This window comes from Aedes aegypti, chromosome 3 (genome assembly GCF_002204515.2).
Source record: "Aedes aegypti strain LVP_AGWG chromosome 3, AaegL5.0 Primary Assembly, whole genome shotgun sequence".
Classification (NCBI taxonomy): Eukaryota; Metazoa; Arthropoda; class Insecta; order Diptera; family Culicidae; genus Aedes; species Aedes aegypti.
Window position 1 is genome coordinate 180,673,822 of NC_035109.1, and position 18,304 is coordinate 180,692,125.

General features: G+C 35.0%; 1 protein-coding gene across 5 annotated transcripts in view; it reads right to left on the minus strand.

The window, feature by feature from the left end:
* The window catches only part of LOC5578554 (protein eva-1), a 623,125-nt gene that overhangs the window by 228,302 nt on the left and 376,519 nt on the right, over window positions 1-18,304 (minus strand). For all 5 annotated transcript variants that reach the window (XR_002501140.1, XM_021848818.1, XM_021848820.1 and 2 more), the window contains exon 4: window positions 14,060-14,178. Coding sequence is in view for 4 of the 5 variants with exons in the window: in XM_021848818.1 (XP_021704510.1) it covers window positions 14,060-14,178 (119 nt within the window). In the remaining variant the exon portion in view is untranslated. The remainder of the gene's footprint in view (window positions 1-14,059; window positions 14,179-18,304) is intronic.

Here is an 18,304-nt window from a genome sequence, read left to right on the forward strand (position 1 = left end):
TCTATTTGTTTCCTATTTTGGAAATAATCGCTCTAATCAAAAAATCCAAAAACATGTGTATCCTTATTTCGGATAAGGAACAAAATAGCAAATTTTCACGGAATTCGGTGACCCACTAGATCGGTTTTTCATGGAATGGCTGTATTGTGAAATAGTTACATAAAATTCAACTACGTATTCCATACTATTCTATTCAGGAGTTTTTCCAGGAGTTACCAGAGAACAATCTCTTCAAGGATTACTACAGATATTTCTCAAGTGATTTCTCCATAATTTCGTCCGAGGATTTATCCATGTAGAAGATATCCCCAAGTAGTCCTCTCGAAACTCTACTCTGAATTTCTCCAAAGATGAGTTGGAGTGCGAAGAGATGGAGCAGCTGTATCGTTCTCAAGAAATGCGTAAGTTCTACAAGAAATTCAATGCATCCAGCAAAGGCTTTGTGCCGCGGGCCGAAATGTGTCGGGATAAGAATGAAGGTATCTTGACGGACGAACTTGAGGGGATTGAAAGGTTGAAGCAGCACTACGAAGAACATCTGAATGGCGCCGAGGAGAAAGACCAAGGCAGCAAATGGAATGGCTTCATCAGTACGGCGGATGAGGGAGACGTGCCAATTCCCAGTTAAAGATGCTATCAAACAGCTAAAGAACAACAAAGCAGCTGGAAAGGATGGTATTGGAGCAGAACTTATTAAAATGAGCCCGGACAGGTTGAATTTAGTAGAATTTTTTGATAAAAATGGCAACAACGCACTGCAGTAGCGCGTAGTAAGTAACATCTTGCAAACAATATCTTTTAAGCGCATTTATTACCTGTAATTTTGCGAATAATAATTTTTACTTTTCCACGTTCAGCCATAAAACTGATTCTCGGCTTAGGTTGGCGGTTTTTTCAATTTTACTCTCATTTGACAGCCGCCCGTCATCCTTGGAGTTCAGTTTATGGATGGATAAGTCAAAGTCAATTTGTCGTTATTTTCGTTCTTCACTCCCTTCAAAAGATCATCTTTTTCATTCGATGGCTAGAAAACATGTGTTTTCTTCTTTTAGCCTTCAATAAATGGTGTCAAGGTTCATCTAAAAATGTAAGGAGCATTGCATCCGAAATAAGCGATCGTTGCTCGACTCGATAGTAAGAATCCATTGTTTTGATCTAGGCAGACCAATTTCTTATTGGTTGTTTCCTTGATGTTTCGCACATAAAAGCAGATCCCAGCTTATAAGTTTTTTTATGCGAAAATATCTCCTTTAGTTGATCATCGTTTTCGAAGACACCAAATTTTTCATCACCGGACTTCAATAAAGGCGCAGGGCTGGTAGCAGTCAGACAGTAAAATAATAGTGACTTTAGTGACCAAAATGATAAAAATAGTGACCAAAAAATGACCTGAAAGTGACTTTAAAACTACATGTAATAGTCATGAAAATGACTATAAATCAAAATACGTTCTATGTGGTTATTAACCAATCTACATTATGGGTGAATTTAGAGTGTAGATAACTAGTAGAAGCATTAACCTAAGAATGCTAATGTCGCTTCTGTTCGTGTGACCAACATCTAGTTTGCTGCGATGTGACAGCGTGAGTATCGGGCCTCAAAGTGTCAAAACAATTTTAACGGCCAATACAAATCATCCTCTATTACGTGTGCAATCCCACTCACTGGAAAATTACAATTGAAGGTAATAATAAATTAATTCAGTTTTGCGACAACAGCGCCACTAGCGTTCTACTGCCAATATTTTATTAGAGAACTGCACTGCCCATGTTTGCATAGTCGAAGTAAACGCCAATTTGATTAAAATTCATATTTTCGTTGCTATGCATTCTTTGCCTAATAACACACTAGTTGGACGTGCGAACAGCACTTACTTGTTAGCACATACACCACCTTATGCGAACATTCACACGGTTTGTCTAGTGTTTGTTCGGATAGTTCGGCGTATAAACCAGGCTGCTATGATCATGATTGAAACTTACTGTTGCTCGCATAAAATACCAAGCGAATAAGGGCAATGCAGTAGTTAGGGTTTCCTTTCAAAATCAGTTTTTCAATTCCCGGAGGCCCGAAAAATAAAAAAATCTTGATGTTTTAGTTTTTTTATACAAAATAGTCAAAATCGAAAGACTTGAGATTATAAATTAAATTAATTTTGATTAATATTGTGATCTGAATATGATTTGAATTTCAAAAGAGATTGGACAAAATTTTATGAACTTTTTTGTTGAAATATCTAAAAGCCCGTCCACCCTATTGAAATCATTGCAATTTCAGAGAGATTTTGTAATAATATGAACAAATTTTTGCTCCGTGTAATTTATACTGATTTTCCTAAAAACTGCAAAGTTCAATAACAAACCTTCTAAGAGTGCCTTCGAAATTATGCGTTAGCCATAGACTATGACTGATTCCTGGACAAATTCTTGATCTGGTGAAACTAATGTTGGATCTTTTTAGCAGAAACAGTATCTTCGAAAACATTTTATTTTTCTCCTTTGAAGCTGGTTAAATTTTTGACATAAATTTAAAATTGCATCTTACCAGCAATCCATCAAAAATTTGGCTAAAAATTGCGTCAAAAACTTAACAAAAATCTGACTAAGATTACCTTAAGGACCTCGCTTTTTATTTATCTTAAAAGATTTTTCCATGAATTCATGAACAATTTGACATGAAATTTGTTGGGAATGATTGGAAAAATACACTGTAAATACAAAATCTCGTCAGAGGCCTCATAAGAACTTTGTCATAGATCAAGGAATAACTAATAGGTAATCCAGACAAGGCTTCATCAAAAATCAGTATCATCTCAGAAATCCGCCAATCGTACTTCTGAATTAATCTGTCCAAGATTTCAGTGGAATTTCCAACAAATTTGTCAAATCTCTATTACTTTTTCAAATCAGCGTAAGTAACTTTCATACGATTTTAAGAAAGTTAATTAGGAAGAATCACAACCTGTCTTCTAAAACTGTTTTTAAATGAATCTCCTTTTTTATATATTTTTACTGTGTACATCGCTTAAATTTACAATGCAATCAGCTCGCGTTAAAACACTAGATAGTTCCTATCGTTTCCCACTAAAATTGTATGACAAAATGATAATCCGTTTCATTCAGTTAGTTACGACGTTTTTGTACCAGTGTAAAAGTTTCTCCATACAACGAAGCGGCGAAAGAAATGGTTAGGTTGTGAAAGTTGATAATCTTACTTATGCCGTTTTTTAAATCTTGAAATTCAACATTCTAAAAATGAAAAATTGAGTTGGTTTAGAGCGAAACGTGTAGAATTTCGTCTGCGAAACACGTAGGATTGATAAAGTAAGTTTGTTAACTTTTCTGACTTGAGTCTGTTTGAATAAGTTTTCGAGAAATATTTATTTGGCTCAGGTATTCGTAAATGGCAATATCATCAACCATAGCAACTTTCTTTAACTTATTATTATTTATTTATTTATTTATTTATTTATTTAGTTATTTATTTATTTATTTATTTATTTATTCATTTATTTATTTATTTATTTATTTATTTATTTATTTATTTATTTATTTATTTATTTATTTATTTATTTATTTATTTATTTATTTATTTATTTATTTATTTATTTATTTATTTATTTATTTATTTATTTATTTATTTATTTATTTATTTATTTATTTATTTATTTATTTATTTATTTATTTATTTATTTATTTATTTATTTATTTATTTATTTATTTGTTTATTTGCTACATTCATCCTACATCATTATCTACATGAATAAAACTTAAACTAAACAAACGATTTTTATTTATATATATTTTTATTTAGTTGATGTTACATCAATTAATTTGATAAAACCTCGATAACGATGTTACGCCAATTTACTCGGTCCGTGGCTGTGTCTCTCCAACTTTCCAACTGGCCCACGTTCTCCAGATCTTGTTGCACCTGATCAAGCCACCTCGCTCGCTGTGCTCTCCGTCTTTTTGTGCCAACCGGATTCGACGCGAACACTATCTTTGCAGGATTGTTGTCCGATAGTCTTACAACATGCCCTGCCCAGCGCACCCTTCCGGCTTTCGCAACCTTCTGGATACTGGGTTCGCCGTAGAGCTTGGCGAGCTCGTGGTACATTCTCCGCCGCCACTCTGTTCTCCTGTACTCTGCCAAAGATCGTCTTAAGCATCCTACAACCTTTTTTTTTGGTGATTTGTAGGTTTAGTGCTTGGAGATGTTCGTTCAAAATTATTTTCCCGGTGATCACCTCAAATTTCCGATTTTCCCGTCTTTTTCTCCGGTCCAGTGGCCACCCTGGAATTATTGACGGATAAAAACTCGAATTTTGCGAATCAAATTTATGTGTGGCAATTTCATCGCGGACACCCTTTAGATCTAAGTGCATTAGGTTTTTTATTTTTAAAAAAATCATAACTTTCGAACAGCTTAATCGATTTTCAATCTTTTTTATGGAATAAAAGATTAAGATTTCAAATTTTCAATAGTTCCTTTGGCCACGAGGCCTTCAAAACACGAAAAAACGAAAATTATTGTTAAATTTTTCATGTGAAAAAAAAAAACATATTTTTGTGAAATTTTATATTTTTCCTGAAATGTCAAAATCTTTAGCTTTCATTTAGTCCAAAAAGATTGAAAGTCGATCTAACGGTTCAAAAGTGATATATTTTTTTATAACAAATTTGCAAAATCGCTGTTCTTCTATTTGTTTCCTATTTTGGAAATAATCGCTCTAATCAAAAAATCCAAAAACATGTGTATCCTTATTTCGGATAAGGAACAAAATAGCAAATTTTCACGGAATTCGGTGACCCACTAGATCGGTTTTTCATGAAATGGCTGTATTGTGAAATAGTTACATAAAATTCAACTACGTATTCCATACTATTCTATTCAGGAGTTTTTCCAGGAGTTACCAGAGAACAATCTCTTCAAGGATTACTACAGATATTTCTCAAGTGATTTCTCCATAATTTCGTCCGAGAATTTATCCATGTAGAAGATATCCCCAAGTAGTCCTCTCGAAACTCTACTCTGAATTTCTCCAAAGATGAGTTGGAGTGCGAAGAGATGGAGCAGCTGTATCGTTCTCAAGAAATGCGTAAGTTCTACAAGAAATTCAATGCATCCAGCAAAGGCTTTGTGCCGCGGGCCGAAATGTGTCGGGATAAGAATGAAGGTATCTTGACGGACGAACGTGAGGGGATTGAAAGGTTGAAGCAGCACTACGAAGAACATCTGAATGGCGCCGAGGAGAAAGACCAAGGCAGGAAATGGAATGGCTTCATCAGTACGGCGGATGAGGGAGACGTGCCAATTCCCAGTTAAAGATGCTATCAAACAGCTAAAGAACAACAAAGCAGCTGGAAAGGATGGTATTGGAGCAGAACTTATTAAAATGAGCCCGGACAGGTTGGCTACTCGTCTGACACGATTGATAGCCAGGATCTGCGATACAGAACAGTTACCAGAAGAGTGGAAGGAGGGAGTAATATACCCAACATACAAAAAGGGTGACATGTTAGAATGTGAGAACTATCGAGCGTCCACCATTCTTAACACAGCCCATAAAGTGCTTTCCCAGATCATTTTCCGCCGTCTATCGCTACTAGCAAGCAGATTTGTGGTAAGTTATCAAGCCGGTTTTGTGGATGGGCGATCAATAACCGACGAAATTTTTATTTTGCGGCAGATTCTCCAAAAGTGCACGAATATGAAGTCCCTACGCACAACCTATTCATCGATTTCAAAGCGGCCTATGATACCATCGACCGCGAAGATCTATGGAAGAGCATGGTTTTCCAGGGAAATTGACTAGACTGACTAGACTAGACTGTACAGTGCTGTGTAAAGATATCGGGTGCGTTATCGGACCCGTTTGAAACACGCAAACGACTTCTACAAGGTGATAGTCTTTCCTGCCTCCTGTTCAATATTGCGCTAGAAGGTGTTATGAAACGGGTGGGCTTCAACATGTGGGGCACGTTCTTCAATAAAACCTGCCAGTTCATCTGTTTCGCTGATGACGTGGACATTGTCGGAAAAACGTTCCAGGTGGTTTCTGAACAGTATACCAGGCTGAAACGTGAAGCAGACCGGGTTGGATTGTAGATTTGATAAATGCTGTAAACTGCGAGAGATATGTAACAAATTTACTTTGGATGATCAATAAAAATCGATAAAAGTGTGCAGTCAGAGTGGACCAAGTGCTTATTACCATAACAGCGAAATTAATCAGGAAAGCGAGGAAATGAAAAACATTCCAAAAGATTTTTCCACATCGAATGATTCTTCTACTTATCCATCAATAGAAATTTATAAATATGACTTAGTTTGGTGCATTTGGTTTTGATTTTTCACCATTTACCATATTTGGATGGGTGGTCAGAAATTGCAACAATTTCTGTGCAGACAGAGCGGACCAAGTGTTGAAAAGCATGTATGTATAGTATGTGCTAGAACCCGCTTATTGAACCAGTATATTTTGGTCGATATTCAAGATTTTCACTTGGTCCACTCTGACTGAACACATATTTGAATATTTCTGGTCTTTAATGCAATGACCCTGCAATACCTTAATCTTCAAGCTATCGTAATGCCACTGATTTCGGTATTGACAATATGGATTATTGAAGAATTTACGATACTGGTGTCGAAGGGTAATCTGCTTATCTTAGAGTTATTCAACCAGTTTGACCATTGAAGCATGAAATGATTATTATTTTCCTAGAAATTGTTCAGTCAGAGTGAACCAACTAGCGATACTCTGAATCACAGGGTAAAAAAATGTCTAGGTGCCAAAAAAGTATGGGAATGGTGCTGTCAGGTTATAAGAACACGACTGAGTTATAGAATGAATGACATGGAGGATATTCTCTCACAGAAAATTTGTTTAAATTCACAAAGGCAAAAAACAGCACTTTGGCTGACTGTACGTGCCATTTTCATTTGCATCCAGATTCATGCTTATTTGTTTTTAAAAAACAGTTAAGAGAATTGCGATGGAACAACCGAAAATCGTTTGCTAAGGAATTTGGAAATTTTCTACAAATTTGTTAATCAGTTGAAGAAATAATACAAGTAAACGTAGCGTAATGTATAGGTTTAGAAATAGCTTATCTTACCAAATTCAAGTATGTACTGTAGTTATGTAAAAATATTGTTTCAATAAAAAAAAAAACTCACTGAACGGAGATATTTAGTTCAGTCAGAGTGGACCAAGTACCCCAGAGTGGACCAAGTATTTTTCACATACTATACATACACCCATAGTCCATCAAAAAATCGTTCTATCAGAGGTTTGGATTATGATTTTTCATGATTATCACTTCACATTGTATTGTTTGAAAGTAACACAAAGATGTGTAGAAATATTGAACCAAAATTTTAACGAGTTAGAAAATTACAGAGTTTTAGGCTTTAAACCCATTTTTCTAAAAATATGAAAAATATCACTTGGTCCACTCTGACTTAACGCCGACAACTTATAAGATGTCGCGAAAAGGCCTTCTACGTACAAAAGTGGAGGCGATATGCGTGCATATATTATGTGATGAATAATAACACACAATTCGAGTGTATAAATATTCTACCGAACAAACCTGTGATCTTATGTGACTTAACTTGTGATAACAAATGTTGATTTGACAGCTGCTACGGATTGATTCGACTTACTTTGTACGAGTGTGTGGGATGAAACAAAATGTATAAATGAACTCTGAAGAAAAATGTTTTATGCAAGGGAACTCATCAATCTGACGAGTTTATACACGGTGTTTTGCGGGTTTGATGTAATTAGTATGAATAAACGATTTATAACGTGAACTTTCATGCGATTTCTGGTTTTCTGGGTGGTGGAACCGAGCGCGATAGAGCTCACATTGGCAGACGCGTGATGATCGACGGAGATGAGCTCGAGGTTGACGAAATTCGATGACGTATCATTGCCGGAAGTCGAGCTTACTACGGACTCCACAAGACCTTGCAGTCTGGTAAACTTCACCTCCGTACTAAGTGAACCGTGTACAAGACGCTGATAAGACCGGTTGTCATCTACGGACGATCTTTGGCGGAGTATATGAGAATGGCGTATGGAGGAGAAGAATGAATCACGAGCTTGCGAAACTCTACAGTGAACCCAGTATCCAAAAACTCTCCAAAGCTGGAGTTGGTTCGATAAAATTTTTCTTTAAGTGGCATTAGAAAGACCATACAATAGGCAACTTTTGCTGCAAAAACTGTGAGAACATAATTTTTGTAAATTGAGGAAGTTCACTTCAAAAATACACTTGAAAAACTCAAAATTCACTTGTAACTCACAAGATTTTAAAGTTAACAGCATGCTGTTTTCAGCAAAGTTATAGAATATAACTAGATCTACAACTCTCCCATACACCACTTTTTAGAGAAATGTGAAACAAAATGTGAAGAAAGGATGATACGAAAAATTTTATCGAACCAACTCCATGAGTTATGGGCATCTAAAGATTGCATAGTTTTTCACCTCAATTGGCTTATAACTTCAAAACCACAAGAATTACAAACTTGCAATGTTCAGCAAATATGTGTATCTTTACTTCCTCTGCAACTCTTCTGAAGACAACATTCACGTAAAACTGAAAATAAAAAAGATAGATCGAAATAACTGATTTTTTGGGTCTACCCTAAGTTAAAACATTCAAAATCAATTTACTTTGCTCAAATGAAGAGGTAGATCAAAAGTGTGTTCGACAAAGTTGTTCAAAATAACATTTTATAAAAGTTTGCAGAAGAGCGCATCAACAAATTTCATCAAACAAAAAAGTTTGAGTCAAAATTTCAACTTAAATAAGGGCCACCCTATTCATCTTTTTTCTCAAAAGATGCAAAACTCAATTACAAATAACTTCTCTGAAGACATCGAACGTCTAAAATCACGAGAACAGAGAAAACACTTTTTTCCGGCTAAATTGTCGATTCGGTCCATTGTGCATTGCGAGTCAGCACTGCCAGGATGCAGTCTAGAAAAAAATACTGCGTCTTCTTCGAATTTAGGGTGCTATCTCGCAGCAGCACGTGTCGCCCCCATCCAGGATCTTGGAAGTATGTGGCGATCGAGAAACTGGAGGTTAGCAGCCATGGATCGATTTAGTTGGCGTAACATTATGACGCAGGTCATGTCTAGAAGGACGTAACGCCATCAAAAGTAAAGTAAGTAATTCCTAAGAGATTCTTACAGGAGTTGTTTGAAGAGTCCTCCAAGAATTGCTCCAGAAAAATCTCTACATGGTTTTTTCTTGAAATTATTCCAGAAGTGAGCTGGTAGAAAACCGACTATACATATTTTTTTAAAGTATGCCTCTCAGTATTTATTATAAACCCAGTGAACACAAACTCGTAAATAAAAGCGCACAAGAGTACTGTTAATGCCAAATTAGAGTAGCTCATACATAAACTAGTTTCACTGTAAAGCTATGAATTCTAGCAGTTACAAACAATGCTTAGACATTCTAATAAGATGGATTGTCTAATACCTGCGCCATAAGGCTGCATACACGTACGTATATCACTTCCACAAATTTTGTACTCTTATATGCTCCACATACGATCATGTGTTTACTGGGAAGAAGCCGTTCATAAAACAAAGACTGCGTAGCCGAAAAACATATTTGATGTTCTAAGGTTTTCTTAAGGAATTTCTCCAAAGATTTCCTCGGAATCCTTCCATAAACTCTTGCATGAATTGCTTCAGGGATTGCTCCAAGAATTCAACCAGGGATTCTAGGGGTTATTCTAGTTTATTTTCTAGAGGCTCACCCAGAGATTGCTTCAGGAATCCCTCCAGGAGCTTATTCAGGGATTTCTCAAAAACTTCTTCAGGTAAGGAGTTCCTAGAGGAATCGCTTAACATGAAGGAATTCATATGATGTTTATGAAACTCTCTAAGGAATTCATAGGTAAACCTCTGCAGGAATTTCTTGAGGAGTTTCTTGGAGCAACATGAATTTCTGGTGGAATCACCGAAAGAATCCCTGATAGAATTCTTGAAGTGATCCCTGTAGGAAATCTCAGAAATTATTCCCTTAGGAATCTCGAGAGAACTACCTGAAGAATTTCTGGAGACCGGAGAAATATCTAAAGTAATCCTTGAAGAAATTGTCTTGGTCTTAACTGGAGAATATCTCAGTAGAAATCGCTTGAAGAATCTTTGAAGAAGTCTCTGGAGGAGTCCTTAAAGTAATCTCTACAATAATTCCTGTCAAAATTTCCCATACGAGTTTTTGGTTTTAAGAACTTTTGAAAAATAAGGGGCACCCTTAGGAACATGTGCAAAGATGACCAATTCAATGGGGCCTGGGAAAAGTTGTGCCAATTACAAAAAAAAAAACTTCTTGAACAGACAACCAGAGGTCAATTTGCACAAATTGAGATGAAAAATTGTGAAAAATAATGAAATCGTTCTTTTTGTGCTACGATCCCATGACTCCCAATACGCTAGACTGGGCGCGTTAACCAACTACGCCACAGCACGGCACTATGGGCAAGAAATCAAAATTTCTCGACAAAATTCCAAACACTTTCAAAATGAACAAAAACCAACCTAAAGGTAAAACAAACTTATTAAAACATATAAAAGACGTGTTTGAGACGACTAAGATGCATTTTAAATCAAATTGAGAATATTTATGAGGATTATGAATGTTTGGAAAAATATGTTAATTAAGGCATTATATATTCAAATTCGCTCATAGATCATATTACAAAATGCATTGTACATTTTCAAAAATATGATTCATACATTTCAAAGTATTCCTAAGGTACACTATTAATTTCCCAGAATAGTTGAAAATGCCTGAATAATGTGATCATGAAGTCATAGTTGTTTGGAACGCATTGACAATTGTTTATTTAATAAACTTATTGGTTTTTCACAGTATAATAGCATTTAATTCATCATCTAAACTATTAATTTTTATAATGATTTGTTTTCACTGTACATAACCTAAAACAAAGCCATAAAACCATCAGAGAGTCATAGGGGCATTGTCCAAAATGGAACAAGTTAATATGAATTATATATTGTTATCGAGCATCCGGTTTACACCATCTTTTGGACTCCATTACATTAATATATCCAGGAAATTATTAAATGATAATCATGAATTTTTGTGTAGATCTCATATATGATTGATTTTAAATTGAAATTAATCAAGTAGAATACTTAACCTCTATTTGCTTCCAACGAAATTAAATGATTCGTATATGCACAATTTAAAAGCTCATATACTTAAACTTAACATAAACATTCTCCCGACAATATTACGCATAAGTTGCCAATATATCTGGCAGAAGTTTAAAGGCATTCACAAGATTTTTTTTTACTTTTATTCATTGATGGCCTTTGACCTGGCCATTTGGTGCTGCCTATATAGTTTTGTTTTTTTTAATCTTTTTATTCTTGGTCTGTTTTCTGATATTCCAACGTAGTATTGGTTATTTAACGCAACGCTAAAAAATGCTCAAAAGTAGTGCATTATGTTAGCTTTAGTTGTTTTATACCAATCAAACTTATTCAATTGATTTGATTGTTGGAAAGTTCAAAATATAGGTTTGGAAAATCTACTAAATTACCGCATGTACTTGAACCACTGTATCTCGGCCATCCGCAAATATATGCAAAAACTTTTGGTAGCACAAGAAAGAGTCGAGTCTAGGCTTGGTGGAATAATTAAACTTTTTAGGCAAACTAGTAAAAATATAGTAAACATTATTGGTACATTGAAAAATCAATGGTTAAATTTAAAATTAACATTATTTTTATATCACACATGTAAAATGTACTGAATTTGCTTTCAAAAAATAAACTCACAATTATTTTTCTTGTCATTTTTCCCCTCAAACCAAATTTTCTAATAATAGGTTAAAATACAAGTTTTTCAGTTTAAACAAAATTAACCTCCATAGAGTGCAATGAAATAATGTAACAAATCTAATAAGATAGTTGGTATACAATCCCACATGTTCCCAATAATGAGAAATTCATCTCAATAATTAATTTTATTGAAAAAAGATTTTTGGACTTTTGTCGCGAAATTTTAATTTCTGGCCCATAGTGCACGGGTAACGATTCTACAGCGCTGTCGGCTAACCTGTAATCAAAGTCTGTCACGACCCCACATTCTACTTCACAACTCTACATCTCCTTAAGCTCTCTTAGATTCGACAATTCGACTCTCCTAAGCGAGCGTGCCTACGAACAACAGTGAGAGATTTTATTTTTAGCGCCGCACTGTTATCTAGGGACGTTCCGATATTGCTGAGTATCGATATTTGATTCGATACGATTATCGAATCAAAGTATCGATACCACCGATATATTGAATCAAAATATCGATATATCGGAATATCATATGATATATCTGAATGAAGCAAAACTCCTAAATCACTTAGAGACCTGCCGTTTAGTTTTCTTGCATTCGAAAAAAAAATCTCAAGATTATTGGTATTTCGACCGATAGAAACATGAACATCTTCTGTTGAGATACATTATAGTACAATTCGAAAGGTAACTACTTTTTAAATAAATAAAATGAATTATGAATGGATACAACCCTACAATTGTTTTTCTTATATTAATGTTCGATATATCGGAAGAAAATATCGATACCACCGATATATTTAATAGGAAATATCGATAATAAAATATCGAATATCAAAAGCAAAACATCGATACTCCGATATATTGGAAATATCGGAACGTCCCTACTGTTATCTTGTTTTCACCATACTTTTTTTCAAAACACCGTCGGCTGGTTTAAGCCGTGATAGACATTACAAATGACAAGTGTAGCGCCAAGCAGCGCATGAGACATGAGCGCAGTACACTAGGATTCTGATGAGCTGTGAGATGGTTTGGTTGGAGACTCGTCTGAAGATTTATGTGCTCCTGACAAATATGTAACTCTAGTGCACATATTGAGAGCTCAGAAATCAAAAGTCAATAACGGTGCTGGCTACGTCCTTACGGTCATCGCGGAAGGGAAGGAATGTTAGTTAGACAACCATTGTTACTAGAGACCGAGTATACCTCTGCATCTCCACAGTTGTCACGGAAAGGATATTGGGCTAGTGGGGTCAGGTAAGGATCTGGGAGTTATTAATCTTTGGTAATGCGTTCTATAATATATTCACACCTAGTCAGATTCGATATATTATTCGATAACCGCATTGTATGCCAAACAAGTGTTCATCGCTTGCCCCCACAAGATCAAGCGACACGATCAATAGATTGAACACTACTCGGTGATTAAAAACAAAACATTTGAAATAAATGCGAAATTATTCTGCACAAATTTGGTAGTGTTGTGTATTCAATTTAACTCTTCTGTATAGTTTTTTTAACTGCAGCGCTGTTCTCAGTGTAGATGAAAAAATCATCGCAATTAACCGTATGTTTCTATCACTATCAATTTCCAAGCCGGTTCATTATCTTAAGCCATTTTTCACGGAAATGCTATCGCACTAGCCGAGTGATTCTCTCCAGTGACATTATCTTTGCAGCAGTCACACGGTCAGTCCATATAGCAGCTTCTCGGACCGTGCAGATGAATAATGTGTGCCGACTTTTGCAGTGCTTTCTAATTAGCATAAATTATGATTTATGGCAACCGCTGTTAATTGCTCAGACTATAATTGTCCGCCGAACGGACTGGTGTTGGTCCAATTTTAATTTCGCATTTTCCATTATCACCTTTTAAAATTGGAAAAAGAAAAGAGACTTTTCATTTGCACTCTCCAAACAAACAATCGTGGTTATGGCAATGATGCTCTCTTTCCGAATCTTCTTTAGTGCTCGTCGTCGGTAGGATGCGGTAAATAGGAGATAGCAGCAAATATTGAGTCAGTTTAAATTGTATAATTGTTAACGCTTACTTCTACACACATGCAGACTTTAATTCTGGAATATCCGCTTCAAGTTTTTTCACACATGTTTGTGTTATGGTGGACCAAGACTCCACACATTTTCTGCTGTCTCACTGCTGACTACTCTGCCCTAAAACATTTTTTTCCTTCTACTAACCTGTAATGCGTTGGGCCAAGTACAGCTCTCCGGTGCTTTTATCTCTATCTCCGTGCCGGGAAGATTGATTCCCAAGCTATCGTCGGTACTGGCCGGACACAAATTTTGCTCATTTGCATCTGTAAATAATTAAAGAAAGGAGAATTTTAATCATAAATTACATCGGGAACTGTAAATAAGAAACCTTTTTTAATGGCAAATACGATGGAAGTGAGAGGTTGCTAGAAAGAACGACTACGATAAATATTATTTTACTCTGGTGAATGTGTATTGGCAGCGTATGATTTTTTTCAGTATTCCTCGTGAACAGGTGTTGTAAGTTACACGTACAGACACAGAATCTTGCAAGTACTTGTACGCCAACAGTTTATTTTTTACGAAAACCTCATTATTTAAAAAGTTAAAAATTCATTTATAATATTTGATTCTCTCTATGCCAATTTTTAGAGCTCGTTTTTCAAATATTCATATAGAGATTCATAGTTTCTTCAAAGTAAAACAATTAGTATAATAATCTTTTTGAAAGTATTGGTCTAATAAGCAAAAAGAATGATATTAGTTTGAATCTTGAGTTTTCATGCAACACAAAGATTTTTAAATTTTTCATCAATATTGTTTACCATTTTGTCTGATATCCCGAACAGGCTCGTATTCCAAACATATATATATATATATATATATATATATATATATATATATATATATATATATATATATATATATATATATATATATATATATATATATATATATATATATATATATATATATATATATATATATATATATATATATATATATATATATATATATATATATATATATATATATATATATAATATATATATAATATATATATAATTATTTCTAATGCTTATAAATCATGCTGCTCGAAATTTGAATCAGTGTTCGGAATAAAAGATAAAATAAGCAGTGTTCGGCATTACAAACAAAATGTTGTTCCACACTTTATTTTCATCCACACACTCTATTGTTAACAAATTGACTCAGAAAAAACGTTGAATGCCAAAACGTTGAATCTCGAATCGTCGAAAGGACAAAACGTTGTAAACTTTTTTTGCACTTAGTAAACTATTTATTCTTTTGGAAGAAAATCATTCCTTCAAGATATTGTCATTCCCTACCCAAGTAACAGTTTTAGTTTTACGAATTACTTCCAGGGTGCTATAAATAAACGCCCATAAACCACGGCCAAGGCACTTTTGTCTTCATCGCGTCCCCCAAAACCTCTTGTAGACTAGAACGTGACTAGTTGGCCCACTCTAAAAGAGGATATAAAGTGTATATTTATGTCACACAAATAAAGCAAAATAGCATTAATGGTAGCTGTTTTGAGGCCAACTGTCCTAGATGAAAGTCGCTTCATCTTGAAAATGATTTTATCATAACTTCGATCTTGCCGGATGTATTCCAACGTAAACAAAACAAAATAAGATTCAAAACACGTATGTGATAATTTATTACGTAGTGCTTTTTATTTGAAGTGATTTATCTGGATTTAGTGCTCAAATCATTAGTGCCGAGTGAGATTTTCAGTGAAATGCGATGAAAAAGAAGCAAAATTGCGTCACCCCTTCTGAAAGTGCTATATTTCTGGTTATTTAGCATTTGCTAAAATAAATCACCAGGCGATGAATAAAACATATTCAGCAGTTCTTGGTTTGTTTCGGCAGTAACTGTGCTGCAAATTATATTTGATCAATTTTACCATCATACCATCGCATCTTATGATCAAATTAATGAAGATAATTCGATTCGAAAATAGTTAAATTGTACCAACCGAAGTTAAATTAATATGGCGGAACCATAATTGATAGTTATCATCGACAAATGCTGTTTTGTCATCATAAATACACAAATGAGAGCAAAATGTTATGATTCGGCATTTATGGATGTAAAATTGCCTTAATAAATGCTGATTGAAGATAATTCAGCTTTTTTTCGCTTTTTATGGTAGCCAATCAGCATTCAACAAAGTTTGACAGTTCAGGCGTGTTGTTATGAAGAATATACGCAAAAACAATGAGAATGGATTTTAGTTTCGCATTTTTCCATGAGCATTAAGTGTGTTTGAGTAATTACGCAACGTGGATTATCATTATTGGTTGGTCTAGTGAGTAATAGATTTGCAATGTTAATGGTGTTATCGCGTCTTGAGAGCCCAAATACTGATCTAAAAGGAATAGATAAGGTAAGTTATCAAGATACAAGTGCAAGTCAATCAGTTTAAAAGCAGCTTTTATGGCAACAAGGTTTACTATATCAATCTATTATCATAGCCGTAACAAATAAGTGTCATTCAGCTACTGCAGGCAATTTCAATGAGGTATTATATGCTGCAATAAAGCTGGTTTTATAGCCACAAAATTTTGATTTTATAGTTTGCCTCTAAAAGGTTTTGAAAACAACTAAGAGCTGACTTACAAAATATCATCTTCTAGCAACGTTAAATGTCGCCTCTAGCTACTACAAAATTCACGTAACTGTCATAATACATTAATAAATCCACACGAATGCCCAATTGCTGTGGAATTGTTACTTGGGTATTCTTTCCTCTCGTTCGTTGACACGCCGTGTTAACCGCTTCTCTTTGTGCGCGCTTTTGAGTTTAAACCGGTGAATTTACCCACTTTTCCGAGGTTTCCTCCAAAAAGAAACGTGTGCCAATCGGTTGTTGCGGTGGTGAAGTAGTACTGTGCAGTGAAGGTTCGGTAGGCTGACCATAAGCCAACCAGATAAAAACGGGACAAATAAAAAACAAGAACGGGACAATTTTAAAAGACATGGATTATATGATTGTGCTACTTGTCCCCTAATTCCAGCCCGTTTCTCCGAAGCCATTTCCCTGAATGACGCGTTTCCTTGTAAAGCAATGCAGCTCAAAAAAGTGCAATAATAGTCTTTACCCAAGCAGGTGAAAAAAGCAAAGTAATAGTAAATTATTGACATACAAAAGTGATATTAACTTAAAAGATATAAGAGACAAAAGATCCGAAAATAATATCTAAAATTTACTCCTGGAATACTATTAGCATATCATATTTAGCTTTGATATGATCTCACCAATATCAGCGAGCTCTTCCTTAGATCTTTCAACATCAAATTTATGTATGACTCAGAAGTTCCAGGAATAAAATTTTGATATTATCTTCAGATATTTTATCTCTTACTTATGTCAATCAAATCAATATCACGATTTAATGGTCAGAACTTTGCTTCAGCTCGAGTAGTGAGATAGTGTTGGAAGAAGGAGATATTTGATCATTCTCGACTAAAAGCATATTGCCAAAAACTCACATTGTTCACCACCTTGAAATGCAAAAAGTTATGACAATTATGAGTGTTAGAACTTTTCGGAGAACTGAGCTATTCGGGAAAACAGGGTTTTTGGGGAGCTAGCATTCTGAGAACTGGCGTTGGGAGAACGACATTCGGGAAACCGCTATTCGAGGGAAAGTAGCAGAACCAGATTTTGCAAAATTCCAAGCTACATGTCTGTATGATTCAATAAAAATCACTTAAGAATGAGCTTTAATGAGCTTCAACATTCTTCGATTTCCAAGAAGCAGCGTTATTTAAGAATTTCCTAAAAAAAATCTGATCGCGCAGCGATTAACACCCAAGACACGTTGTGTGATATTTCGGTTATGGAATAAAATACGATCTAAAATTTAGCCGTTCTGCCATGGCGGAGGCATGAGAACTACTAAATCTATTTATTGATGAGGATATGTTCTATTGATTGCATTCATATGTGGTTGTAACTGAGTAGGGTAATTGCACTTATTCGTGCTTATTCTGCGCGGCGTGTGAGTCGCAACGAGTCGCTCTCACGGCGAGTGACGTGAGACGACTAATGTTATTCAAATGGGAGCGAGTCGACAATTGTCACCTCATTCGACTCGTGTCACCTCACACGCCGCGCAGAATAGGCACGATTGTTGACGTTTTGCACAAACAAAATCGTTACACTTTTCAATTTTTCAAATTCAAACGTATTTTTTTCTAATATTTCATTACTTTATTGAAATATCCACTACTGATCAGTTAATCTAATCAATTGCGTATCAGAAGTAAACACATAGTTGTTCTTTTTCATTTTAGGTATTATATGAATAATTATCTTATGAAGATCCGTATTTTGGAAATCCACCAAAATTTGGCATAAATATGAATAGAGAAACGCAAAAAGTTAAGCAGAAGCATGTACGGATCAAGCTTAAC